The sequence below is a fragment of the Heteronotia binoei genome, chromosome 8 (genome assembly GCF_032191835.1).
Source record: "Heteronotia binoei isolate CCM8104 ecotype False Entrance Well chromosome 8, APGP_CSIRO_Hbin_v1, whole genome shotgun sequence".
In the NCBI taxonomy this organism is placed as follows: domain Eukaryota; kingdom Metazoa; phylum Chordata; class Lepidosauria; order Squamata; family Gekkonidae; genus Heteronotia; species Heteronotia binoei.
Window position 1 is genome coordinate 84,571,967 of NC_083230.1, and position 27,993 is coordinate 84,599,959.

Here is a 27,993-nt window from a genome sequence, read left to right on the forward strand (position 1 = left end):
ATCATATTTTAAAAATCACTCTGGAAGCTCCTGGCATTGAAACAGGAATTGAGATAGAGGAACAGAAGTCAGGATGACTGGAAAGGGTTATTACTGTGGATCATGCCATTTAGCTCCTGCCAAGCCAGAATTCTGATGTTTGTTTTCTTCTTTTTGGTGCAAGAAGAATACACGGTCCTAACTTTATCTGAGATGCAGGCTGCTGAGCTGGTCATCTGAACATGGCTCCTTTAGGCTGAAAAAGCTAAATCTTCATGTTCCCAGCAGAGGAAAAAGTAAGGCTTATTTGATGCGCTAGGATAAGATTCGACCAACAGCTCTCATGCCCTTGTAAACTGGTCTTGCTCTAAAGACACACTTTAGGGAAGAAATCTCTTTATTTCCCATCAATACAGCAGATTTCACACACAGTCTATTTTAAAGTCCTTTTCCATGTGCAGAATTTGCACCAAAAATATGCAAAAGTCTGTTCAAGAACCAAACTGAATCTAAAAAGAGAAACGGAGATGGGGGAGGGGGAGAAGAGATATAACCCTGAAAGAGGGACCAGAAAGTAAAAGTATCCAGTCACAGCAGAAACCCCGCTTCAGAAAGGCCTCCCTACCAAAAGTAGCCAGCCACTATGCAAAAACAGGTGCACAATCCCACGTAGGTAGAAATGCCAGCCCAGCCCTCGAGTCCTGTGCACCGCTCCTGTCCACAAAGCCCAACTCCCCTTCCTGCAGAGTAACTCAGCAAACAGCAAACCAAGCCTTCCCTCCCAGGCATTTCCATAAGCAGTGTGCTCATGACACAAGGATAAAGTTAGTCATACAGGCTGTGTCCTTCTTTGCTCGCTGCCTGTGAGCACGCCAGCTTGTGAGAGGGAAAAGAGGGGTGCCTGCAGCTGGCACGAATGCGTGGGGAAACAAAGTTGGTTGTGCCAACCTTTCCTCTTCCACACATCCCTCTGACAGGTCCTGCTTCTGTGCCACACAAGTCTTAACTGCTGGAATTCATAATATGGAGAGATGCAGGGTTGCCACACGCCACAACCAGCATTGAGTGGGACACCTGCCCTCCCCCAGTTTCTTTCCCAACAGCTACTTGGGATGTCCATTCCCTGCCGATCAAGGAAGCTGTGGAGTAGAACAACCACACACAGTCAGCCTAGCAGGCTGCAACACCCACAAAAGTACAATCCCTGCCTCATAACTGCCCTGTAAGGCCATAACACTAATCCTTCTTGTGTAAGGCTTATTAGACTAAACACATGAGGCTTCCTTCCTTCCTGCCATCTTACTCAGATTTTGCTCACTAGCAGCTTAACATGCAAACTGGGGGAAATCAGCCCATGCCCATTTTGTTGGAAGAATAAGTGCCCTGTGAGCAAGAAAGACCCACCATCTCAAAGGTTCTGTTGCCTTCGAAGACAGGAATGAGCTGGCAGGAGCTCCTATGTCAAAACTGCCCCACCCAAGCCCACAAATTCAACCTGGTGTCCTGGGGGCAGAGATACATGGCAAGAGGCACCACTCCCTGCACCAACCCAGAGAGATCAGCACTTTAGGTTTGCTCGTGGAGTGCTAAAGAACTGAGGGGCAAAGGTCCGACATAACCTCAGCAAGAAAGAAAAGAGGACCAAAGAGTCTGTCCCTGGGGCCAGGTTTCAGAGCCAGCCTCAGCATTAATCATCAGCACCTTTCCATGAAAGAAAAGGCACACATGGGAAAGCGAGATGAGGGTGGGGGCCCAGAAAGCAAAGTAGAAGAACAGAGAGCAACTCACTCAAGTCATCCCAGCAGCTCCACCAACCCCCCAAACAGGCACCTCCTCCCTTCTCATTTGCCTGCCATCCTCCAGACACAGCAAACTGCTGACAGCCAGCATTCTAGTCTGAGAGCAGAGTCTGAGTGCTAGCCGTCCCTGGGAAGGCCCTTGTCCTAGGGGGGGAGAATCCGTAGAAGTCAGACGCAGCACACCAGCTGCAGCCTTAGAGATTTCCCCATGACTCTGGAGGGGGGAACTGGTCCACATCTCCCATTTCATTGTAGGTCTGATCTGCCATGGTGAAGGTCAGCTTGTATCGTAGTCTCACTTTCTCCTGGACAGAAGGAAAGATGGACCACAGTTAGGAGGGCAGGCGGGGGGGGGGGGGCGGGGTGTAGGGCAGTGACCACCACCCATCAGAAAGGAGGCTGTAAACAGAGCGGGGAGGGTGAAAAGAGGGCTTCAGCAAAAAGGCATCCAATAAATAACCCAATTCCATGTAGGAGATTTATCACAATTACAGCAAGGACTGTTAGGAGAAGAGAGGGCAACTCCTCCCTACCCCAGACAGATTCTGAGTTACTGAGAAGAGCATTACCCAGTCCTCAAATTGGGCAACCAATGTGAGCTCCCCCCCGCCCCGCTATTCAGAATGCGCTGTTACCTTCTGTGGGTTTGCAAGCAGGAGGACCTGGGTGATGGCTGTGGGGGGCACAATGGGGTTGAAAGCTGGGAGCTCTGTTCCGGATGGTGGCTGCAGTTTCACTTTCATCACCTGCAAAAATGAGGGATGACTGCATCAGTTAAGAAAACCTCATGCACCCACCAGTGGGCCAAAAGGCCAGCGGGATCACTTGGCTGAAAACCTTCTAGCTGCCTTCCCCCCTCCTTTTACCTCCCACTGCTGCTCAAAAACCTTTAAAGTTTTTCTGATTTTATGTAGACCACTGGTTTAAGAACTGGTCTAATTGTTGGTTTTCTGATATGTATATTTGATCACTGGTAGCTACTTTGAGTTGAGAAAGCCCCAGATATCAATGTTTTAAACAAACAAATAAACCAACATCGAACCAACTTTTGGAACAGCTCCAAACACCTAAGTACTGCCCTAAAACAGTTCCTCCTGGATATCATGTCACTCAATCTGTGGGATATTTTAGTTCATGACTGCAGCAACTATCTCTCTCTCATACGTATATAGCCTCTATAAGCTGCAACCTTCTAAGAACAGATCACAAGAAATGTGAAATTATGCAATGGTTTTCCTTGATTAATGCATCTCCTTAAGGATCCACAACCAGTGACTCATAGGTTCATTTATGAAACTGACTTACTTTGAGTCAGACCAGTCATTACAGGGGGATGGCCGGAAGGCACACAGTATCTATCTGTCATGTTTCTACCCGTAACAACTTAATGAGGTTGGTCAGACTGAGAAATTGGCCTAAGCACAACTGATCAGCTTTGTAGGGATTGAATCCATGTCTCCCAAGTCCTAGTCATACACTTTAATTGCTATACTAGGAGTGGCCATACCTACTTAATATAAGAGCCACATAGAATAAATGTTAGATGTCTGAGAGCTGCAAGACAGGAAGGTAGGAAGGGAGGGAGAAGGGAGGGAGGAAAGCAAATAGATGGGGAGGGGGGGAGAGGGGGAAAGAAAGCAACTTTAACTTTAAATGCATTCTCCAAACTGCCAACTGGCTTGGCATGGAGAAGTGATTTAAAGACAGAAATGCCTTTTCCATGTTGGCCAACTGGGTGGTGGTGGGGACTTCCAAGAGCCACACAGTATCTGTGAAAGAGCTACATGTGGCTCCGAAGCCACAGTTTGGCCATCCCTACACTATAACAAAAGAGTAACTTTGAAGTTAAGCTAGTCTGAATCTCATCAGTGTCTGAATGGGTGACCTCCTGAGAACCTGATGCAGGCCTCTTTGGGCTCCATGATGGAAGAAAAGTAGGATGTCTACTCCAGCAGTAGACACTGTCTGCCCCAGCAGATCTCCAAGGTCACAGAGAAGGTGTCCCTTGCCCTCTATCTAATATCCCTCCAGTGAAGATCCTGGGGACTGCACCAGGGCCCTTCTGCAAGCAAATCACATTCTCCAATATCAAGCTAAGGGCCTCTCCTACAACATCACCCCTCTCTGGCCCAAGTTGTCAGACATTATAGCAAGTATGGAGGAACAGAAGCTGTAGGGCCAGTGGGCAGCTCAAGTGATACTGGCAGTGCATTCTAACAGGGGAAGCTAATTTGCTGTCTTCTTCCTCAAAGAAGCCTTAGTAACAGACCAGTGATCTGTTGGCTAGAAAGGATTTTACCAGGCCAATGAGAGCCAATTCTGTTAGATACAGAGGAACTGCAGAGGGGAAGAGCAAGGAAGAAATGGTTACGACATTATTTTCCCACCATAAAGACATCACCTTTGGGACAGCAGACTGAAAGATGATATTCTTAATGGGCAAGGGGGCTGTACTGAGCATGGAGATGACCACCACCAGCATATCAGGCCGGTCTGGCAGAGAGTCCTTGGCGAAGTGGAAGAGGACACGGAAACCATGTTGATCATATACAGTCACTGGGAGGATATTGCCTGGAGCAAAGACATGTCAGGATTGAGCACAGAACAAAGAGAGGGATTAAATCACTTTGTGGCTAAATACCAACACACTGGGCATTCTACCTCAAATGCACAGGGAAGGTGTAAAGAAAAAAAAAAAGCAAAGCAATAGAAATAAGCCATTACAATTCAAATAGCAAAGCACATTTAAATAAGCCCTTCCCTTTTACTAGTCTATCCTTGGCCCCCCCAAAGACAGGCTCAATACAAATGTCTTCCAACAAGTGCCAAAGACTTCATGATTGAAGAAGCCAGTTTCCAAGGGCAGGCAGACTGACAGCCACAACAGCCAGTAAGGTAGCTGCTCTGTGTAGCCTCTGTGTTTGTACTTTGTGAACACAAATTATGCTGTTGAGAATGTGTTCTCAGCAGACTTCTGACTGATGGGATGTGGTGGGCTATTCCTCCCCCCGGTCCACTACAGAGCTGATCAGGCTACTGAGTCCAACACCTTGCTGTGAGCTAGGGCCATCAATCCACCATGGCTGCTCCATTCCCACCCACCCCACAAGCAGAGGGGCGATCCTTTTAGTGCACGTCTTAAGCAACTGAGCCAAGCCACATGATGCAGGTTAAGGCTATTGTCCAACTCACTTGGTTTGATAGACTCCAGAGGCACAGTGACATTTGACAGAGAGATTTCTGGAGGTGCTTTTGAAGCAGGAAGGCCAGTTGTGGGAAGTGCAGCTGTGGAAGGTGCAGGAGGCGCTTGAGAGACCACAATGGGTGCTGGTTGCTCTGAAGGCAGGGGCAGGGGGACAGGAAAGTTTGCAGAGAGACTCTGGAAATGGGGTGGGGTGCTGTTGGTGGTCACAGACGGGCTGGAGCCACTCTTGTTTTGGAGGTCACGCAACGTTAACCGAGGTAGCGGCTGCTTCTCCCTGCAAAGCGGACAAGAGACACAGGCTGTTGCAACAAGAGGCATGTGACTTACCTGCACTCCACCTGGAAGTTAGCTCCTGCCTGAAGTCACTCCTGGCCCTTCCCCACCTTGCTTCCTACCATCTGACTTGCTGAGACTCTGGTGGAAGGGACTGCTGCAACAGAGTCTTGCCCAAAAGGTCCAGGTCATCCAGGCCACTGGTGGTGGTGGGAGGCACTGCAGTGCGGAGTCCAGCATCAGCTTTCCCCACTGGGAGCGAAGGAGGGCCGAGCTCAGGGCTGTCAGATGACTGTGGCGAGAACAGAAGAAAAGCAAAGCAAAAGAATGACAATCAAACCAGCAGGCATTTGCAACTGGTTATTAGTTATTCTGCTCTCAGCCTAACACACCTCACAAGGTTGCTGCCAGGATAAACACGGAGAAGGAAAGAATGTTGTAAACCATTTTGGTCCCCATTGTGGGGAAAGGTGGGGTATAAATGAAATAAATAAAATCAATATGAAAAGGCATTATTTGGGAAGAAACAATTTTATACCTTCACAACAGGACTACCGCCATATCTGGATATTGAGTTAAATGTTATAATATCGAACACACTGAACTCTTTTATGATTAATCATCAAACACATTATAGCATATTAACTGTTGCCAAAATTGTTCATATTTAAAGAATAAACATATGCTTGCAAATATGTTGCACATGTCTACAGTATACACAAGGAATATATTTTGAGGGAGTAAAACTCTGTCTCTTTCCCCGCCTCATATCCTTCTGTGCTGCTTTTTCTCTGGGGCTTTTACATCTCTGGTTCCCTCTCTTTCCCAAGGAGGCCAATCCATCCTGACCTGTGAGGGTTGCAGAGCCATATGAACTAGTTACACTCTTCTAAGCCCACTGACTTAAGTGGACTTGGAAGGGTGTAACTCTTTTTAGGATGGCCCTGTTAGAAAGCTTAGCTCCACATCTGGTGAAGTAGCTTGTCTAAGAGGACGCTTTTAGGGAAAGAGGGAGCCTCAAGTTGCCCAGGTCCTTCTGTTTCTTACTCCATGGAAGCAGGAGTTCCCTCTCCTCTCACAAAGATCATGGAGGAAAAAGGGTTTATTTTACCTGCAACGAAGCTTCTTCTCTGGCTCTGGTCTGACTGAGGCTCCATTCCTCCCCCTTTTCCCCAAGAGAAGATCCACCAACCTGGAGTTTAAGAAGATGTTGAGGACAACCTCACAGTTTCAGGATTTCTGATATACAGGTCACATCAATGTGGAAACGGCATGCAACCAAGATGCAAGACCAGCAAAGTGAATGATCATATGTGTGGGCAATGTTCCCTCTAAGCTGTGGAGTCTTGTGAGCAGAAATTCTACTTTGTGAGCTACTAACACTAAAGTTGTGAGCTAGTAGCATTAAAGATGTGAGCTACTGCATAAATTAGTTTGCTCTGGGGCCATTTTTTGTGAGCTAAGTCAAAAACGTGTGAGCCAGAGGCAAAAAAACTGTGCGCTAGCTCACACTAACTCAGTTTAGAGGGAACAGTGTGTGGGGGGTGTGTGTATGTGTGTTTGTTCCATGTATGTGTGATGGGGAAATGCGGCCAGCCAGTTCATGTACATAGAGCAATACACACATACACAGTCATCTAATGTGAGTATTGCAGAACACATTCACCAGAGTTGAAAGTTAATCCAGTTGGGCTCAGGCCTCAGTTCTTACCATCATCCCTACATAACACAAGCTTTGCAAAGTCCAGTGCCTCAGCACTTTCCCTTAGACTAAAATCTTTTAGGCTGGTGTTTTTCAACCAAGAGCATCCTCACAGTTTCCCCATAACCAAGTTGCTTACCTGGAAACTGTTCCAACCACCATTATCTGGACCCTGGGCTGACGGTGGTGCTGGGTCGTTAAGCCCTGGAGAGGAGAATGGAAAGAGCAGACATGAGAAAGGAAGTCCCACGATGCCAGGCATGAGGACTCTGAACATCCTCTGCCCAAGCTGAACTGCCACTCACAACTCCACAAGACTGGAAAGAACGGCAAAGAGAGATGCCCCCCCAACCTCCTCTTTGTTCTCGTTCTAATGAGAATGGCGTTCAGGATCTATCATGCTGCTGTTGGGGCAAAGTTAAATCCCTGGGCTTGTTCAACGGGTTCTTGGGTATGAATTTTTAAGATTTTATTGTTCCATCTTTAGCTTACCGTTCTTCTAAAGAGCATGGCATAGCAACCGCTGCTACCCTGCCCCTTTATCTTCACAACAACCCTGTGAGATAGGTTAGGTTGAAAGAGAATGACTGGCCCAAGGTCACCCAGCAAGTCTCAGGACTTGACACAAACCCTGAAGAGATGTCTTCCTGAACTAAGTCACAGTAGGCAAAAGAGCCTACATCTCGGACAGGTGCATCCTTCTGGGACATGTATTCCCAAGATGCCCAAATATATAAACAAAGATGCAACTATCCATTTATACACGTATATGTACTAAAGGTGTGAGAGGAAAATAACATCCTTTACATGTTCTGGCAGATTCCAAAAGGCTGGATGGTTCATGCGTATTTGTGGTGTGTGGTCTTGTGTGCACGCTCCAGGTCTCGAGTCCAAAGCTAATTTAGCTTTTCTGCTCCGTGCACACCCACAACCTCAGTTCTTTAACAGGAAACATCCACTAAAATAGATTTCTGCTCAGTATCTTAGCACATGAGGGAAGCAAGCCCCCACTGAGAACATACTTCACAATGCTCCCTCTATTTCCCCCCCCCCCACACTGATTGGAGCAATTCACATCCTAAGCAGAATATAACTGCTGCAATCTTAAAATGGGCAATGGGCAGTGCAAGACCCTGCATGGCTCTAGATTGCTGTTGAGCGGAGCTTCCTGTGTTAATTAGTGGCCTCATGCACACTGCTTAGAGGGGAGAGTGGTTCACATACTTGGAGCTGAGAAGCACTGAGACAGAATTAAAATCCACTGGTGCACGGCCACTCAAGAACAGAATCTACAGAGGCTTGCAAATAGCTACTTTTCCTTTAAACAGCTGCTCTTTTCATAAGCAGACAGACGCAGGGGACGCTCATATTTTATACTTTTTATAGAAATGCCTTGTTTTGATGTTAATTTAAGATACAAGTTATTTGCACACATATAAGCAAAAGAACATACATAGTAACACACAAATTTGACTCACAAACAGGGTTGCCGCATCTGAAATTCCCAAAAGGATTCAGAGCTGTATAGGCCTGACATGAGTACTACCCACAGTGCAATCCTCTGGAGACTTGCTCCCTTCTACAGTCAAGGGGCTTAGCAGGGTGCAACTATGCTTAAGACTACCCTGCAAGTCACAAAGTGCGTTTTTCCTGACTCTGAAAAAAAATATACCAGAACCTGCCCCAAATGCTCATCAAGAAGACAAGAGACCTCTTCCTGACATTACAAAACCAGCAGGATAGCTACGCTTCATGACAATGGTGGCCCTTCTACTTGCCCTGCACCATTCCACACGTTGCTTTCACGTTAACCACTTTCCATTCTACACTAACTTCAAAACATTGTCCCGGACTCACCTAAGGACATGAGTTCATCATCTAGCAAGGATGCAGAGCTGGACTGCTCTGGCACAGGTGCTATGGAGCCACCTGAGAAAGTTGGTATGGCTGGGTAGGAGGGGGCAGCGGATGGCATGTCCAATCCTGAGAGGTCCAGAAGTGCAGAAGTGCTGCCTGTGTGAAGAAACACAACCTATAGTCAAGAGGAACTGATGAGGAAGAAAACCATACCACTAAGCAATCATTCCAGTATGCTTGTGGCAGTATCCCACATTATTGCTCTGACTGATCAAACCCTCGATTTTCTGTAGAATGCCCAACCTCTTACTTTTCGGGTTCACCTTTCAGAAAGGGCCAAGTGCCCCTCAGCCTCTGTCCCCCAGCAGCCTCACCTCGGAGGGAGCCACCCACAGCCTCGCCATTTATCTCCTCTCCTTTCACAATCTGCTTGTACAGGTTGATCACTTGTGTGAGGTTGTCATTGGCTTGCAAAATTTCCGCTGTAAAAAAAAAGGACAACAACATTGCAAGGGAAAGTGTGATTAATTTGCAATTGCCTGGTTGAAATTGTTGTACTATTCCGTTGTTCAATTTGGGCTTTTTTTTTTAAAGGAATACCAGTGTAGATAAAGAGACTTTAAGGCAATGTGGGATTTAGGCTAGTGTATGCATGAATGCCCTGCACAGAAACTCCTGGAGATCTTCCCTCAAAACAAAGTTCTATCCAGGAGAGTCACTTGTTCTGGACAATATAAAGCTGTGCATGCTGCAAATAGGATTTGGGGGAGAACAGGGAAATTTGTCAGAACTGAGAGAAAATTGATAACTATGGGAGATCAAGTCCCATTCCTATTTTAATCCTGACAATCACAGTTACAGTGTGCCACAAAGGAACATGAAAGAGCTAGTAGTTTCTCTAGACTGTATCTACAAGCATCCAAAAACATGATGCATACAACCCTGGGGAAGAGCCAGAGGCTAAGCTGTCTGGCTGCACTTACCTAGAGCCTCATCATTGTCCTCTGTGTCACTGGCAAGCCGGAAAAGCATGGGTCTCATGCGCTCACAACGCTGGTACAGCTCCTGTCGGAGAAATTCAGTATTACAATGCTTACCCTGGACATTACAGCAAGTAAAAAGAACATAATGTTAATTACTGCCTGAATACAGTATTGCAGTTATGTGTATTTGATGTGAACGCAATTTATGATGTAAATCAAATGAAAGCAATTAAAAAGAAAAAAGGGGGAGGAAGACAATGTGGACCATAATGGTACTCAAATGAACCTGCTGAGAATTAACACAGACAAAGCAAGTAGAAATAGAACATAAGACAGCATCTGGATCAAGGTGGGTCAGTGCTGCTGATACTTCTTGATCTGTCAGCAGCATTTGACACAGTCGATTACGACCTTATGACCCACCGCCTCGCCATTGCCAGAGTTTGGGGGTTGGCCTTACAATGGTTTTCCTCCTTTCTCCTGGGATGGGGACTAAGGGTGGTGCTTGGCAAGCAGACTTCCTTGCGGCATCCACTTGTATGTGGATTGCTGCCGGGAGCCATTCTCTCGCCAATATTATTTAACAACTATATGTGTCCCCTTACCCAGATTGCCCGAGGTTTTGGGCTGGGTTGCCACCAGTATGCTGATGACACCCAGCTCTATCTGTTAATGGGTGGCCGGCCTGTCGCCGCCCCTGACCAGTTGTCCGAGGCATTGGGAGCCATTGCTGGGTGGTTAAAACAGAGCCGGCTGAAGCTGAATCCAGCTAAGACGGAGGTCCTGTATCTGAGTCGGGGTGGGGTGGGTATGGGCATCCAACTCCGCTTTGGACGGTGCCACACTGGTGCCAGCCCAAAAGGTGAGGATCTTGGGAGTGACCTTGGATGCCTCCCTTTCCATGGAGACCCAGATCACGATGGTTGCCAGATCTGCCTTTTGTTATCGTCAGCAGATCAGGCAGCTAGCATTATATATATCCCCCCAGGACCTGGCTACAGTGATCCATGCAATGGTCACTTCCAGACTAGACTACTGTAACTTGCTCTGTGCTGGCTTACCCTTGAGACTGAATTGGAAACTGCAGCGGGTGCAGAATGCAGTGGCTTACCTGCTGACTGCACCACCTTTACGGGTGGGCATTCGACTGGTGCTCCGCAGTCTGCACTGGCTGCCCATCGAGCACCGGATCCGCTTCAAGGTTCTAGTGCTTACATTTAAAGCTTTACGCGGCCTGGGACCAACATACCTGTGAGACCGTCTCTTTCCAAATATGCCCAGGAGGTCGTTATGTTTGGCCTCCCAACATCTGTTGGTTGTCTCCGGCCCAAGAGACGCCTGCCTCACCTCAACTAGGGCCAGGTCCTTTTCAGTCCTGGCCCCAACCTGGTGGAATCAGCTCCCTATTGAGATCCGAGCCCTACCTGGCTTATTAGCCTTCCATAGGGCCTGTAAAACGGAGCTGTTCCGCAAGGCTTTTAGCTGAGGTTGCGGGCGTCTATTCTTGATCTGGTTGGCCTCCCTGGCCAACGCTGTCATCTGTGCTAGGAACTGGAATAATATCTGCCATCCCTATGAGATATCATGATGTGAGATGGCTAGGCTGGGCAATATGTGATGTCATGGTAATCTGAGTGCTGTTGAGTTGTCTGTTTTAAAATGCTTTTATTGTATTTTGTTGTTTTATTATATGCTGTACTCCGCCCTGAGCCCTATGGGGAATGGGCGAAATAGAAATTCACTAAAATAAATAAATAAATAAATATACCTTATACAGAGTCAGGTCACTGGTCCATCTAACAAAGTATAGCCCATCTAACTCCAACTGATGACTCCTCCCCAAGGTCTGAGGTGCATGTCCTGCTACCAGGGCCCTTTAAACTAGAAATGGCAGTGACTGAACCTGGGACCTTATGCATGCAAAGCATGAAATTTAGCTCTGATCAACAGGTCCTTCCAAAATATGTGCTGAACTGAAGAGGAATTTCAAACATCAGTACTGCAGAGTGAGTAGTAAATGAAGCTGTACTTCCAGAGACAATTTGTAGTACAAGTTGCACACGTAAACAGTGGTAAAATTGCTAAGTATAGGTACTATATTTATGGTCATAGGTCATTGTGTGACTGTAATCTGGCAGCAAGTTACACATCTGTCTCATATCAGAGTGCTTAGCAGGTAGATATGTTCTTGGTTCCTTCAGCTCAGCAGCTTTGTAGTCTCAGAGGTGTAAGGGAGCTTTCAACTAGACAACTAAGCATAAACTGGATTCTGAGGAGAGACCTTCCAGTTCCAAAGTCAGTGAACAGCTTTGTTAAATTAAAGTTCACAAATATTACGTACTTTTCAAATGACACAAAAACTGCCGCCCCCCTCCAGGAGTGCACATTAAATGAACCATTTCAGCCTTTTCACGGAATCAGGCAGATGGCATTTGCTGCTTCTGGTGAACAAGACTGCTACATGAATGACCAATCCAAAGTCTGTACTCAGACCCCCTTTCTCACCTTCATGAGGTCCTCACTACTCTCTGTTGTCTCCCCCTTGCTGTAGTTCGTCACCATCTCAGTCAACAGCTTCACATTGTTGTTCACCTCCTCAATGGCATTCACCCTCTTGGAAATCTTTTCCATTCTTTTTTGGTCCTAGAAGGAGAATAAATGTGAGAGCAGCTTTCCCCTGCCTTTACCCTCTGGATAGATCCAAGCAGGCAGCCGTGTTGGTATAAAGCAGCTGAACAAAGCAGGAGTCAAGTTGCACCTTTAAGACCAACCAATTTTTATTTAGAACGTAACCCTCTGGAGACTGGGATGGCTGGAATAAGCAAATACAAAAGGCCCATCCTTCTTGATTGGCATTTGGAAGGATCTCCACTTTTTGATGGCGCTATCATCAAGACCACAGCACAGTGGGAGAACATAGCTGCCATCTTAGTTTAACATTAGTTTTTAGCTAGGCTGTAGACCTAGAGAACTCTTGGTTATCCACTTAGCTCTCTTCACCCTCAGTACAATACCAAACGACTTTTGAATTTCAGGAACACCCCTCCCACGTGCCACACACAGGCACAATGAGAAAAATGTAACAGGTGAAAAATACAAACACATTCCTTCTAGCCATTCACAGTGCACAAGCCTGTATAGGTGCCATAGCCAGATAGGGTTGCACTGGGGAAATGGAGGTTCTCATCTCTGCTCAGCTATGCAGCTCACTCTTGCTCAACCTCAGCTATCTCACAGGGTTGTTGTCAGAGGGGTTTTTTTTGTAGCAGGAACTCCTTTGCATATTAGGCCACAAACCCCTGATGTAGCCAATCTTCCAAGAGCTAACAGGGCTCTTAGTACAGGGCCTACTGTGAGCTCCAGGAGGATTGGCTACATCAGGGGTGTGTGGCCTACTATGCAAATGAGTTCCTGCTCCAAAAAAGTTCTGGTTGTTGTGATGGCATTATTCTAATCTGAACTCCTTGGAGGAAGACTGGCATCTAAAAGAAACAATCCCAGTTGAGAGACTGGGGCAGAAACACTTCTCATGTGAAAACACTTACCTCTTGAACCATCTCTTTGATTAGCTTGTTGGCAGCCCGGAGGTCCTCAGGGTGGGAGCTTTTCAGCAGGCGAGCCAGCATCTGCAAAGACACGCAGGTCAGAGAAAGGCAGGCCTGATATGGCAGGGACTGATTTACAGAGGTCACTGAGAAACAGAAGAGCTTGTCAGAATGGAACAAGTCTGAGAACTGCAGAATGGGCAGGCACGACCCTCAATGGAATGTTTTTTAAACCACTCCTTGGACATTCAAACCTCATGTGTCACTTCAAAACATGAGCTGGGAGGTATCAGTGGAGATAAATTTCACTCCATCTGCTCTTCCTGAAGCACTGACCAGCACACCTTGTAACCCACCACAAACTTGGCACAACCCGTCAGCCACAAACTGTGATCTGGCAGGAGTTCCAGTGACCTTCCTGTGTTTGTGGGAGAACTTCTGAATCGTGGTGGACTACTGGACATGACTAGTGGGCTGACCTGGGGCTCTACAAGGTGTGCAGGCCTACTCTCCCATTTCAATTTCTTATCAGTTGCAGGAACCTGATGAAGGAATATAAAAGAGCATTCAGCCAGTTCAAAATCAGCAATGTAAAATTACTAAATCCACATTAAAACCCCACCATCAATGGCATCCTTTTTATTAGCACACATTAACTATAAATGACAGATTTAAGCCCAGTGAATTCTTAATCTTCATTCACATCCAGATGAACGCTTGAAGAATTTAAGGTGCTCATTGTAATGAATTTGTAGAAGAGCTCAGCACCTGCAAGGGGCTCAGCCTTGGTCTCCCTCGATATATGCAGGGCTTTTTTTGTATCAGGAACATATCTGCATATTAGGCCACACCCTCATGATGTAGCCAATCCTCTTGGAGCTTACAGTAGGCCCTGTACTAAGAACCCTGTAAGCTCCTGGAGGATTGGCTATATCAGGGGTGTGCAGCCTAATATGCAAAGGAGTTCCTGCTACAAAAAAAGCCCTGATAGCAATGGAAAAACAAATACACACTCAATTCCACTTCAGACAAAACTGTCAAGTAGAAAAGCAAACTAAAGAAGAATCAGCAGATCATGGCCATTGCCAGCCTCCTACAATCCTAGAACCAGGTTGGTGCCTTAGTATCGGGTGTGATTTGAAAGGGCATGAGACAGTAACATGTACTCTGGAAAATCTGAGTTCCCTCCCTTGGAAACAATTCTGGGAAACAGGATGTCTAATAGGATGAAATCACCAGAAGTATCAAGGAATCCAAACTCAATCAACCAGCAAAAACAGACAAGCCTACAAGAGGAGTGAGCGATGCTCAAACCATCCGTCACTGTTATAATTAATAGCTTTAGGCAGAAAAGTCAACTATAAAATTCTAATCTGCTGCAAACTCACATCTGAATCACCCAAGGAGTTGTTCCAACCACAAGGGAAACTCTGAGAAAGTTTCTATTTTTTCCTACATACCTGAAACCACAAACACTTTGAGCCACCATTTTTTTTACACTTCTATAGGCATTTACCACGTCAAACCTATGTATAGAATGTCATAGCCATATATAGCTTTCAACCATGGAAAAGTATCTGACTACGAGATGACTCAGACAAGATGATACACATGTAGGATTCATGCTAATTTTTACACAGAGGTGCTTTTCATGGGGAAGGTTTGTAGCATGTGGAGTAGTCTTTTGTCTGAGAAATGCCAAATACATTGTGTAGTGGTCCTCTGGAGAGCACTGTCATGCAGATAAATGTTTTGCTAACATCAGAGCAAACTTGCATTTCAGAAAACAGAAGCAACCTGATCCACAAGACAGACTTTGAAAGTGTTTAGGAGATGACTACTGCTATGAAATTGATAACAGAGATAGTCCACTATTCCAGATGGCACAGGTGCTAAATACATCAGGCAGTGGATCTCGTATTCTAATGCAATGGAAAAACTACAACCAAAAGGGAGATACTAGTGCCAGATCCTTAACCAATAATTTAAATGAGGCACACAAACTAAAGTAGATCAAGAAAGCAGTCTGGGACCTGTAACACAACTCAGGCCTTGACAAGTTTTCCCTGGCTTGAGGAGTCAGCCCAAAACATTAAGGAGCCAGACTCATCATTCAGACTCCAGAGTTTCGTATTTTAACTGCCACATTTTTCACATTATGGGTACCATTTAGCCTCATCTTAGCTTCTTTACAGTTTCTTGTGATTTAACTAAAGCTACAACAAAAGTGTTATACTATAGAAATAAATGTAATAGTAACTGTAAATGTCAACACTACAACAAGAAGTTGGCTTCTAACCCTAAACTTACTTTACCCCAATTTATCATAAGTTCATTGTTTTAAAAAGCTCCACATTGGAATACTGAAGCCAGTATAGAAAACTGATGTTTAAAAAATGGATTAATACACCAGAGTGGAAGTTAACATATAAACCAGCAGTGACAAGAACTTTATACACATGCATTTTATATCATACAGCAAAACATATTATGCTGTGAAATAATAAGCTTTGTACTTCGGCCAATGAGAAACACTACAATGAAATCACTGCTGAAAATACTAGGTGCTCCAATGAAATTTCTAGGTACCATGGCAACCTGGCAACTGGGATTTGTCAAGTCCTGCCTTAACTACCTAAGAACTAGTAACACTACAGGTTTAAACTGAGAGGCCACTTATAAAACAAATGATTAAGTACACACTCTACGAAGAAACTGTTTGCAGAATGAATGAATGAATATATAAACACATACACACACTCTCACACACTCTTAAAGTGTCAAATTTGGACTCCCCCATCCCCTTGCCACCTTTCTTCTCAGATTAGAAGCTGTCTTGAGGTTCCAACATCAGGACTGAAGGCTCCGCTGTGGGATAACAACGCACACAAGCAGAAGCTTATAAAAAGCTTCTAGACATTTTGGTAGCTGGTTAGACCTTACCTTGGATTTCTCTTCATCATCAAAGATAACATTCTTTGGCCTAGGGGGAGGCAGAGGAAAGGGTGCATCATCTGGCAGTTTGGGATCACACTTCACAATCCCTGCAAGGCAAGAAAGCTTTTACCAATTTATAGTCCATGTCCCATCAGTATGGGTTAGAGATGCTACCTGAAAAAATCAGGAAATGATAGCTTAACAGCGCCTCTTCCCCTATGACCTGCCATGTTAAAAGTTGAGAATCTCTTATTCCCTTTTTCCCATCTAAAAACACAACTTCTTTACCTCCCAACATTGACCAAAGGAGCTTCTTGTAATGATCTGCTGCCCCCCGTTCCACCAGTTGGAGTACTCAATAGGTTAATCAGACTACAGAGTGGTAAGTGTAGGGCTAGGCTCACAGCATTTAATCCTAGCTTCTTTACAGTTTCTTGTGATTTTACTAAAGCTATGACAAAAGTGTTATACTATAGAAATAAATGTCATCACTACAACAAAATCCACACAAGAGGAAATCCAGCAGGCAAAATGCTGATGAACAAGAGCGGCTGCTCCTTTAACAAGCATATGGACAAAACCCCCCAAAACAATGCCCACCCAATCTGCCCTCAGTGACAGCAATTAGAGGCTGATTGCTGGATAGATAGTGAGTGCACTGTCAGACCTTCTTCAATAAGCCAGTGAACTTCTCCAATAAGCCCTTCAAGAGTTGAAGGGGAGGGGGGAGATAAATAAGTACAGTAACTGAAATTTGGACATATTGCCCCAGGTCACTCACAGTCCCATCACTAGCACCAGTGCATAAACCATTTCCCCTCCTGCCCAGATATACAGTGCAACTGTTTCTCCTCAGTAATCATTCCAGTCAACGTTACAACACTTAAGATATAAAGCAAAAGCTCAACACTGCCTCAACCATACCGAGCTCCTCTTTGGTACTGTTTTGGAGAGTGATAAGGCCATGCCATTGTGCCTTCAGATTTAATAGTCATATAATGTATGATTTTAAGAAATCAGAACCTTAGCTCAGCTTTGGAAGTGACGCTGGTTTGTGTCCACACAGACAGCAGAATGACAAAGCTGGGGAGATTGCTTACCTTGCTTCTTCAGCATCTTATAGGCCTCTGTAATTTTTACTTCATGTGGCAGCCCCAACATCCAGCTATACATCAGCTCCAAGATCTTTGATTTCACTTTCTCTGAAGTCCTGCTTCCTAGATACTGAGAGGAGACAATAATACAGTGTCAAATACAAAGGGATTACATTCAGGAAATCCTGGGAGGGGAGCTTGAACAGTGATCTCAGGGAATTCTGTACTCAAGCATGAGGTGAGCTTGGTTGGTTGGAGTGGAGTGAGCTGAGAACAACAGTCAACACGTTAATCAGGCACTCTCAGCCAGCAGGACACAAAGCCACACTGAAATCTTATTTGCTATCACCGGTCACTTTTACTACTGGTAAGAATTGTTATTTGTACATACTGCCATGAATAAAGACCTAAAAGGAGAATGGGCAGAATACAAACTCTTCCCAGTCACATTAACAGGTAAGGTTAGAAAACCTAGAAAAGCAATAATTTCCCCATAATCAGGAATATTAGGCACTGCCTTGCTGAATCAGACTAGCAGTCCATCTAATTCAGCACTCTGTTCCAACAGCAGCCCCAAGAGTATCCTTTAGGGCAGGGGTGTCAAACATGCAGTTTGAGGGCCAGATCAGGTGTCCAGAAGGCCCACAAGCAACTCACTGTCATCTGCTTTCTTCTCTCTCTTTCTTCTGCATCACAGCTTAGTTTGCCAGGCTTCCTTTTTTCTCTCTCTCACTTTCTTCTGCATCACAGCTTGTTTTGCCAGGCTTGCTCAATTGCACAAAAGCTACAGAGCAAAGCCTCTATTTTCTTCATTGACTGACCAGCACATGAAGCAACTTATGTACAAAAGCTCGCAATGCCCAGCCATTTCATGTTTCCCTCTTAGGCTCAAAGCACTGACCATGACATTTCTGTAACGAATGTCAATACATCAAAAGTAGGTTTGAAACTTACACACACACACCTTAACACCTGAACAGCATACACAAGATTGCTACAGCACACATATTGTCTCCAGATTCTGATGCAATAATTCAGAGCAAGAGGTGTCGGTTATCAGAGTCTATTAAATAAACAAAATATTGCTGAGTGCTAATCTTTTAAGCATATTTTAAGATTTTAAAAAATATATTTGTGTTTGTCTGTGTCCTTTATAAAATTTATATATCTACTACTTGGCATTACATTTTATGACACGCATGGCCCGGCCCGACAAGATCTCATTTATCAGGATCCGGCCCTCATAACAAATGAGTTTGATACCCCTGCTTTAAGGTATCTCAAGATGGCTAAGGTGTTAAAACACACAGGGAGAAGAAAATAATCGCTAGCCAGAACAGAATAAATCCTACATAGTACAGGTCGTTTCCATAATTCACATTAATGCTTCAGAGCCAAAAGGTGGGTTCACTTATGACTAGTCTAATACACATATATCTAAATCATCCTCTGTTCATTTCAGAATACTAGAGAAGTGAGCAGATTCTCTTCTACATGCTGCTATCACAAGTAAAGGAAGTTGAAGGAGGGGTGCCAGATTCACTTACTTAGGACAATACTTTGCTCCAAGAGAGGTCTTATCTTTACCCTTCGCAACACCCACTAGCTTTGTTTAAAACTGCGTAATTGCTTAACCAGATAGTGTCAGCTGTTCCTTAGCATGCAAAAGAAGCTGTTTCCAGATTACGTGATCTTAAAAAATCTAGGAGTTTCTCTGGCTCCTGTTGATTCCTCCTGTTCTCTGCGGACAGAGGGTGATGCAAGCCAAGGCAGTCCCCCTGTCTCCAGTGACCTGTAGTAGCTGCCAGTAGATGGGAATCTGCTCTTTCCTCTAGGAGAGCGGGGAAAGGGAATTCAAAAGCCGCCCTGGGCCTTGTTAAAAACACACAGAGGAACACAAACAGACATATATAAATTAAATTCCTTTCAATGACAGAACATGTGTAAGGTATGAAAGAGCCCAGACCTCCAAGCACATATAAAACAAACTCCCACTGATACAGAGGGCTTGCCATTTATTTAAATGCTGCAGCAGCTTTGCCCACGCATTCCAAGAGTGCATACTGAGTCTCCAACACCAGAGTGGATGCAAGTCTGTGCCTGTAAGTAGCCCCTTGTATTTCCCAGAGCACCCACAAAGCTTTAGATTGATCAGTCATGAGCCATTAAACTAACCTTCTTTCCTAAGCTACTTTCTACTGTTTCTCTTCATTCCAGGTTGTTAAGGCCCAAAGAGTACAAAATTATCCTTCTTTGCTTGTTCAATGAAAATTACACCAACCCTGCCCTCTTCCCCCCAACCCTGCCATCCCAAGCAATGAGACCAACCTTCGGAGACACCACTTTGATGAGCTCATTAAGGAAGCGGAACTTGCCCACCTCGTTGTGGAAGCGCTTGCCACAGTTCTTCATACAGGCCTCCAGCACCTGCAAGAGAGCAAAGGCCGAGAAATTCAGGCATTGTGAGTCCATTTCCCCCCAGTTCCTGCTCCAGGATGCAGTTTAATAAGGGGAGGGGGGACTACCCACAGAGCATCCATATGAAGCATTCCCTTCAGATTGCATTAAATAGATTCCTTCCCTGCTCAGGGCAACAGTACAAAGCCTGCCTCTCAGTAAGAGATACATGGCATGTGACACTGCCTTATACTGAATCAGACCATGAGTTCATCAAGGTCAGTACTGTCTACTCAGGCTAGCTCTCCAAGGTTTCTGGTTGTGGTCTTTCATATCACCTACCACCTGGCCATTTCTTAGCTGGAGATGTCAGGGAGTGAACCTGGGACCTTCTGCATGCCCAGCAGATGCTACTGAGTCACAACCCCTCATCCAAGAGAATACAAATGATTTAAGGAAAAAGCAGATACTGTTGATACCATAGAGTTTCCACAGTAACATCAGTATCACATCCAGAGTTCTGTCCATACATGACTTTGACACACGGCATGACATCCTGTCTGCCCCAGTCCCACCCCACAAACTGCTAGGGTTGCCAGGCCCTGGTCTGGAAGGCTGATGTTGATTGCCAAACCCCACCCACATTATTTATTCTGGTGCAAAGCCATTTGTGCTTCTGCTTTCTTATCAAGGCAGTAAATCTACCCACATGGCTACTATAAATAGGGTCCAGCACAGCCTTATTTTAGGCCCCCGTCTGGTCTCATGTATGAGTTATCTCTCCCTTCTTATGAGGCTAGAAATAATCAAAGGCAACCAGCAGCACGCAATGCAGGATTGCCCTCTGCTTCACAGGTGCATTGAAGCACACCCCTGAGGTTGGAATGCACTTCTTTATACTAAAACATAGATATAAAAAATGACTTGTGTAAGCTGACAATCCATTCCAAAAGCCCTTATTAGAAGTGGCACAAGTTCCAGCACGCCACAAAATCAGCCCCTGTTCTTCCCAGGGACTCAAAGATCCCTCATTTCTCCTTTGAGGAGTACACAGCTGAGGGGAATTCATTAGACACAAAATAATGCCTTTGACTCTTCTTATTAGACACCTGATCCAAAGTCTCAATTATCAGTAGGAATTATACGAGCTAAGAAAGATCTTAAATGCAGCTTTAGTATGTATATACAGACAACTAGTTCCAATGAGTCATTTAAACCAGCACTTCTCAATACTTTGGTTTATGTCCAAAGAAGTGATATTACTGGATTGTTGCATATACTGCTTTGTCCACTGTCTGAAAAGGCCAAGCATCACTGTCAACAAATTCTCCTTTAATAACATTATACTGGGAGAAAATTTCTGTGATGGAAATTCTGGAACAATTTCACTGGTTGCAAAATCTAATTGGATTATTTCATAAAGAGCTTTTCAAGATATTTCCTCGCTTCAACAAAGGACCCTCCCTGCTTGATCTGGAACAGAGATTACTTTATGAGCAGAAGGGATAAGATACATATAAACGAGCTGGATGTTGGAGGGAAAAATTTATCTATTATTTTTTTTAAGTATCCTTTGCACAATTCTGTGGGGTAGGTTAGGCTAAGAGAAAATGACTGGCCCAAGGTTATCCAATGAGCTCTAACCACATGACACTGGTTTTCCTTACATGGTTCAATTGTTTTAATCATGTGGATTACTTTATTCTTTTGAATCTTGAATAGAAGAATCCTGGTTTAGGATGGACTACATGATCATCAGATCCCTTCCACCACTAATTCTATATTATTCATGTGCACAATACAATGTAAGTTAACAATATGTTTTGACAGTTATCATGGGCACTGAACAAGTAGTCTACTCCTGCTCTGAGTTATACTCTCACATCATCCCTGAAAAGATGCCACTTATGTCAGAGATACAGAGCAATGGAATTGGTATGTGCAGGGATCCCCTTTGATATACAGAGCAACCTATGAACATTCAGGGCAGCTGGATAAGTACCCTGCAACAGGAAGTGAAATCAACCCAATTGAACGGATTGCTCTCAGCCCTAAAAGAGATTGTTCTCCAAGGGGTGCAAGGATAGACAACTCATTCAGCATTCCAATCCATCCAAAGGTGGTACCCAAAGTGAAAAATGGGAATACCTCTCAAACAGACTTAAAGTACACATCCTAAGAATGCTTTCCATGGAGTTAGCCCCAGTGAACAGACTTGCATAGGATTCTGACGAGACCTCCTTAGGATGGCACTGTTATGGCATGTATGCAGAGACATTCTATAGACTTTCCCACAGCCTTTCACCAAGCCGGCAATAAGGAGCTCATGAACTCTTACCGTGAGAGCCTGAATGGCTTCCCATTCTTGTGGAGACTGGATCTTGTGGGCTAGAAGCCGGGTAGCAAGGGGAGGGCTGAATACCAAGACACAGGAATGGTTATTGAAGCTGTGACACAGATCTTGCTTGCTATCAAATTTCTATTACATTTTAGCCCCATCCCTTTCTCAAAGGAGCTCAGGATGGCACACATAGTTCTTCTCCTGTCTCCCATTATATCAGTAGAAAAGCCCTGCAAGGTAAGTTAGCTTGACGGACAGTGAATAGCCTTCACAGCCAAGAGAAGATTTTAACCTAGCTCTCCTGGAGCTTAATCTGATACTCTACCCATATGGCCTCTTGCTGTGGAAAGCTATTGTTATGAAGCCTTCAATTACAGAATTATAGAGAGAAGGGACCTCCAGGGCCATCTAGTCCAACCCCCTGCACTATGCTGAAAATTCACAAATACTTCCCCCAATTATAGTTGGGTTAAACACGAATCTTAGTTTTTGGGCTTGAAGGTTTAAAACTTGAAAATGGGCAATTGCCCGTGACCTAACACTCTCCCTACTTTGTTCTGGATCTAATTCAATTAGTTCCCACAGCCCCAGATCATTTTTCTTCAGTTTGGCTTGCAGTACTTCTGAGCGATGGTGGAGGCTGGCTAAGTAGCTTCTTTCAACAAGAAGGCTCTGCTCTGAGAGCTATGTATTATTAGCAGTAATCATAACAATCAGTTGCTGCAAACTCATGCAGAATGTTTTTCAGTCTGCACTAAGCCACTGGAGAAAGAGCTTTCAAATCTGGGGCTATAAGAAACCTAGTCACCTCTCAATTAAGCACTGCCTGATATGGCAGGGGGAAGACTTGAATACGCCAATGATACATGGATCCCTCCTCTCATTGATACAGTCAGGTCTTCATATTTCCCCTCCTTCCAAGCTGATTCATGCAACATCTCAATGCCCTCTAAATTTTGCAGAGCTCCTGCTTTAAAGATATTTGTCCCGTTCATTAATGCAACGGATGGATGAGTCAGATTATGCTCTGGAAAACTGAAGATAAGAAACAGTGACTTAAAGAAGGTGTCATGATCCTGGGCCTAGCGAGGCCTGCAAGCCCCAGGGAAGCCTGCCTAGGAATTACAGGGAAAAGCCTACATCTCCCAGGATCCCCTCTGATTGGGTGGTCAGGTTTTGGAGGGAAACTGGCCCAGAGAGGGGTGGGGCCTGGGAGGAGAAGATAAAAGAAACAAGCCCAGGAAGGGGGTGTTCTTTCCCTGGAAGGCTGAGCTAGAGGCAGGCTGTGCCTGGAGAGTTTGCAGAAGGGAAAGTTCCCTTACCCAAGGGGGTAAGTGTTGGTATTAGAGTAGGGACTGTATAGATAGATGCATTAGGACATTTGCTTATTTTTCCTTCACCCTTTTACTGTTTATGCACCTTGCTTGTTATATTGCACTGACTTTTAAATAAACCTTTTTTCCCCTTGTTGTTCACTCTGCCTGGTCCTCACACCTATTATTTGGCCTAAGCTACAGGAGGTCTGAAGGGCTTGGGAGGGAACTCTGGGCCTCCTCAAGGGGGACCCTTAACCCAGAGTGGTAGCAGCAATCGGTAAGACCCCTCTGAGTCATGACAGAAGGTGACCCCAATGATGCATTGGCCAAGATTCCTGTCTGTTAGATCACCATGGCTCTTATGATCGGAATGCAACTGTGGCACTAGCCTAACTTTGAATCCTACAAATCATCTGTACTTAAAAATCTTATTAACCCACAAATGCCACATTAGGGAATCTGAGTAAACACTGACAAAGATAAGAGCATCAACTTCTTACTTCCTTAAACACTCTTTGTTTACAATAATCTAACCTAGGAATTTATCCTTTTCAACTAGCTAACGCCCACATGTTTTACATAATATTCACCCACTCAAGATAGAGATTTCCCTTGTAACATTTCTTGTAATATATTTACCTATGGGTCTTTGATCGTAATAAGCAATTCTTTCTTTTAAAGATAAGGATTTCTCCACCTTTCATGCTGCATTATAGGACAATTTTTTAAATATGGTTTTATGCACACCATACCTTCAACAATTCCTTCACTAAACACCTAATTTATTTCTTTTACTGCTTGTTTTCTACATTCTACAACTCCTAGCTACCGCATACAACAATATAATAGATCTCCCCACCAGAACCTGCTGGTTTTTATTTTTTTTGTATGTTTGCCAATACTTTCCACAAACTAGCAATGTTATTTTTACTGATCGAGGTGACACTATCTGCTTCTAACACTCGCAAACAAATGACATTTGGTGGAAAAAGGGGATAGGCATACAAACCCTTCTAGCTCCTTATTAAGCTGATCACAGAAAGCATTGATGCTGTCCCATTCTAGATCCTTGTTCAGAGGATTTGTCGCCTTGTCTTGAACAGAAGAAAAAAAGAAAGTTACCATGAGGGGAAAGAGATCAAATGTGGCAGAAAAAAGGCAGCTGGAGGGATCCTGCCAGCTTTTTCACTCCTTCTCACCGACTTCTTCTCCTTACTACAGCCTCTGGTCAACACCGCTTTTGTTCCTGGAGGTCCCACAATCCCCAGCATAGCCCATTTGGTGTACCTTCCTTTTCCACCAGCAAGAAAAGCTGATTGGCTCCAGTACAATATTTGGAGCAGCTTGGGAAGGGGGCAAAAGGTTAGTGGTAGAGGACACCTTTTGTATGCAGATGATCTCAGGTGCAGCTGCTAGCAGTTCTACTGCAAAGGACCACAGATAACAATAACAAGACAAGGATAAAATCATAGCCCATGGTCACGGAGAACCACTGTCAGTCATAGTCAGCAGAAATGCAATAGAAGGCTCAGTGATCTGATTTAGCAGAAGATAGCAACATATGGGCATGAGCGGTATCTGCGGACTGGAACACGAATGGCAGAAAACAGTACCTTAACACAACTTTAACCATCCTTTGGTACTTAAAACCAGAGTGGATAAAATATGCTTGGAAGGTGGGTGAATGTTCTCCAACCTTTTGATGACTGTTTCATTTGCTACTGAGAACACTGACAGGACTAAGCCTCATGCCATTCAAATGAGATGTTCTTGCAAGGAGACATGCAAAGCATTGGCCTACTCTTCCAACCTTACTGAGTCTTAGTTTGAAATCCCTGTGAGTTGAACAGAGGTAATTAAGGCACCAATCCTAAGGACACATTCCTGACAGTACGTCCCACTGCATAACATGGGACTCACTTCTGAACAGACCTGCTCAGAATTGCTGCTTGAATGTCCCATACTAATTATCAAGAAAACAGATTGTGCTAGGGAAAGGGAACACTTTTTTGTGTGTGTGCGCACACACTTCTCCACTCTTCTGCTCCCTTTCTTCATAGTAGGGAGAGGGACAGAATGTTTCATTCCCTTAAACATTTTAGTTGCCCTTTTTTGCCCTTTTTCTTTTTTGAGGCGTGGTAACCAGAACTGTACACAGTATTCCAAATGAGGCTGCACCATCAATTTATACTGGGGCATTTTGATACTGGCTGATTTGTTTTCAATTTCCTTCCTAATAATCCCTAGCATAGCACTTGTCTTTTTATTGCAGTCACACAATGAGTCAACATTTTCTGAGAGTTATCTACTACAAGTCCAAGATCTCTCCCCTAGTCAGTTACTTCAGACCCCATCAATGTATAGTTAGGATTTTTGGCTCCAACGTGCATTACTTTGCACTTGCTTACATTGAACCTCATTTGCCAAACTGATGCCCACTCACCTAACTTCAACAGATCCTTCTGGAGCACCTCACAATCCTTCCTGATTCTCACCACCCTGAACAAGTTACTGTCATCCACAGATTTAGCCACTTCACTGCTTACTCACAACTCCAAATCATTCACGAACAAGTTAAAAAGCACCAGACCTAGTACCAAACCCTGCAGTACCCCACAGCTTACCACTTTCCATTGTGAAAACTGCCAATTTACATGCACTCCCTGTTTCCTGTTAATTGACCAGTTTTTAATCCACAAGAGGACTTATCTAGTCCTCTTATCCCATGACTGCTGTGCTTACTTAGGGACCTTTGATGATGAATCTTATCAAAAGCTTTCTGGAGATCTAGGTAAACATCTACTAAGTCACCCTTGCTCACATGTTTGTCCATCCCCTCAAAGAACTCTAAAAGGTTAGTGAGATAAGACCTTCCTTTACAGAATCCATGTTGATTCTTCCTCAATACATACTTCAAAACATCTTCTGGCACTTAAATTTCAACATACCCTCAGAGTTTCTATGGAAGAGTGCCTGCTTCATTACACAGCCATAGCCACACAGAGAGAGCTCCAAGCCCAAGGTCCAACGAAGAACATTCACTTAACAATTGTAGCACTCAAACACATAAGGACACAACTCAAAATCCAAATACTTTAACACAACTTTAACCACCCCATGACACTTAAAACCAGAGTGGATAAAATATGCTTGGAAGGTGGATGAATCTTCTCCAATCTTTTAATGACTGTTTCATTTGCTACTGAGAACACTGACAGGACTAAGCCTCATACTATTCAAATGAGATGTTCTTGCAAGCATACATACAAAGAATGAGCCTACTTTTCCAACTTTACTGAATCTTAGAGATCCCTGCAGGTTGGACAGAGATAATTAAGGCATCAATCCTAAAGACATGTTGCTGACAGTAAGTCCCACTGCATAACATCGAGCTCACTTTTGAGGAGACCTGCTCAGAATGCCTCCCATTATGTCCTAGACTAATGAGCAAGGAAACAGACTCCGCTGGGAAAAGGGAACACTTTTTCGGGGGGTGTGCACACACAAGATGCCAGCCTCTCCACTTCTGCTCCCTTTCTCAGAAGATTCTCGACGGTACTTTTTATCTGGAAAACCAGCAAAACACTCCCCCAGGGATTACTAAGTAAATGCCAACTGTTAAATGGAGACAGTGAAGATACGGGGGGGGGGGGGTGGGGAGGAGTGGGAACCCCCCTCCGAGCCAGCCAGAGAACCTTTGGGCGTGAACCCCCGGAGGCGCCTCCCCCACTCACTGATCCTCGACTCCAGCGTCTCCGCCTCCATCAGCTCAGTCGCCCCTCCCCCCGCCGCCACAGCCTCTCGGTTAAGGGAACGAGATTTTCGGCACCCTCCTGGATCGGTGGCGCGAAGCCATAGAGAAGGGACTCAGAAAACCGCCTAGAATATCACAGGAGAAACTATAGAGCTGCGGAAGTTACGGCTAGAGCGACACTAAACTTCTCCACAACTTCCTCCGTTGCGCCATCAAGATGCCAGCGGGTGCCTAGAGTGTCACTCAAGGCGACCGGAAGCGCTGCGGAGAACCGACACCATCCTTAAGAGACTAAGGCGGTTTCCCGGTCCGTAGCGGAAGTGGCGAAATTTCAGAACTCTGTAAACCGAAGGCCGGAAAGGGCTGTTCTCTGTCTTGTCTCTATGGTTACTATTTTGCAAAATTACACTTTGGTGGCCTTTCGACTGTGTTTATACTTTTTTTTCATATCCTCATTTAGCGTACGCACGTCTGCCTTGCGTGGACAGCTACAGTCAGCAGACGAAGTGAGCGAAAGGTTATGCTAGAATTCGTTAGCTTTAAGGGGCCAGAAAACTTCTGCTTATTTAGGACTTAGAACTGAGCCGCTGAGGAGATGCCATAGAGAACGACCTTAGACTGTGCCAGAGCATCTCAACCTTGCTGTCGCTTACGTCAGGCGGGATGGAGGCCTGAACCGGAAACAGGAAGACGAACAGGAAGAAAGTTTCCGCTTTAGGCACAATTTTTAAACAGTTGCCGTGGAAACAGTCGCTTGCTACTGGGGCGGTGTTATGGTGATGCATCCTGGGAAGTGCTGCGTCGTTTGTCA

The 27,993-nt window shown here is 44.8% G+C and overlaps 1 protein-coding gene across 2 annotated transcripts; it reads right to left on the reverse strand.

Annotated features, from left to right (window-relative positions):
• Positions 1–358: 358 nt before the first annotated feature.
• GGA1 (golgi associated, gamma adaptin ear containing, ARF binding protein 1) lies at positions 359–27,327 on the reverse strand. Of its 2 annotated transcripts, XM_060245494.1 has the most exons (18): positions 27,163–27,327; positions 24,438–24,522; positions 22,110–22,185; positions 19,703–19,801; positions 17,381–17,504; positions 16,287–16,387; positions 13,344–13,424; positions 12,304–12,441; positions 9,799–9,880; positions 9,190–9,297; positions 8,816–8,971; positions 7,098–7,162; positions 6,368–6,448; positions 5,379–5,548; positions 4,971–5,257; positions 4,180–4,349; positions 2,414–2,524; positions 359–2,083 (listed from the first exon to the last, which is right to left on the reverse strand). In XM_060245494.1, exons 1-18 carry the CDS (start codon positions 27,191–27,193, stop codon positions 1,973–1,975), a joined length of 2,076 nt encoding a protein of 691 aa, XP_060101477.1. In that variant the 5' UTR covers positions 27,194–27,327; the 3' UTR covers positions 359–1,972. The 2 variants fall into 2 exon arrangements, with proteins under 2 accessions (XP_060101477.1, XP_060101478.1); XM_060245495.1 differs by lacking the exon at positions 6,368–6,448 and having other exon boundaries at positions 27,163–27,320.
• Between the last annotated feature and the right edge of the window lie 666 nt (positions 27,328–27,993).

Excerpts from the sequence above, each read along its gene's own strand:
- GGA1 (XM_060245494.1), bottom strand. The coding sequence starts at position 27,193 with ATGGAGGCGGAGACGCTGGAGTCGAGGATCA. Across the intron at positions 22,186-24,437 it reads CTTAATAAGGAGCTAGAAGG|CCCTCCCCTTGCTACCCGGC; the intron begins GTTTGTATGCCT and ends CTTGGTATTCAG. Across the intron at positions 5,549-6,367 it reads GAGAAGAAGCTTCGTTGCAG|TCATCTGACAGCCCTGAGCT; the intron begins GTAAAATAAACC and ends TTCTCGCCACAG.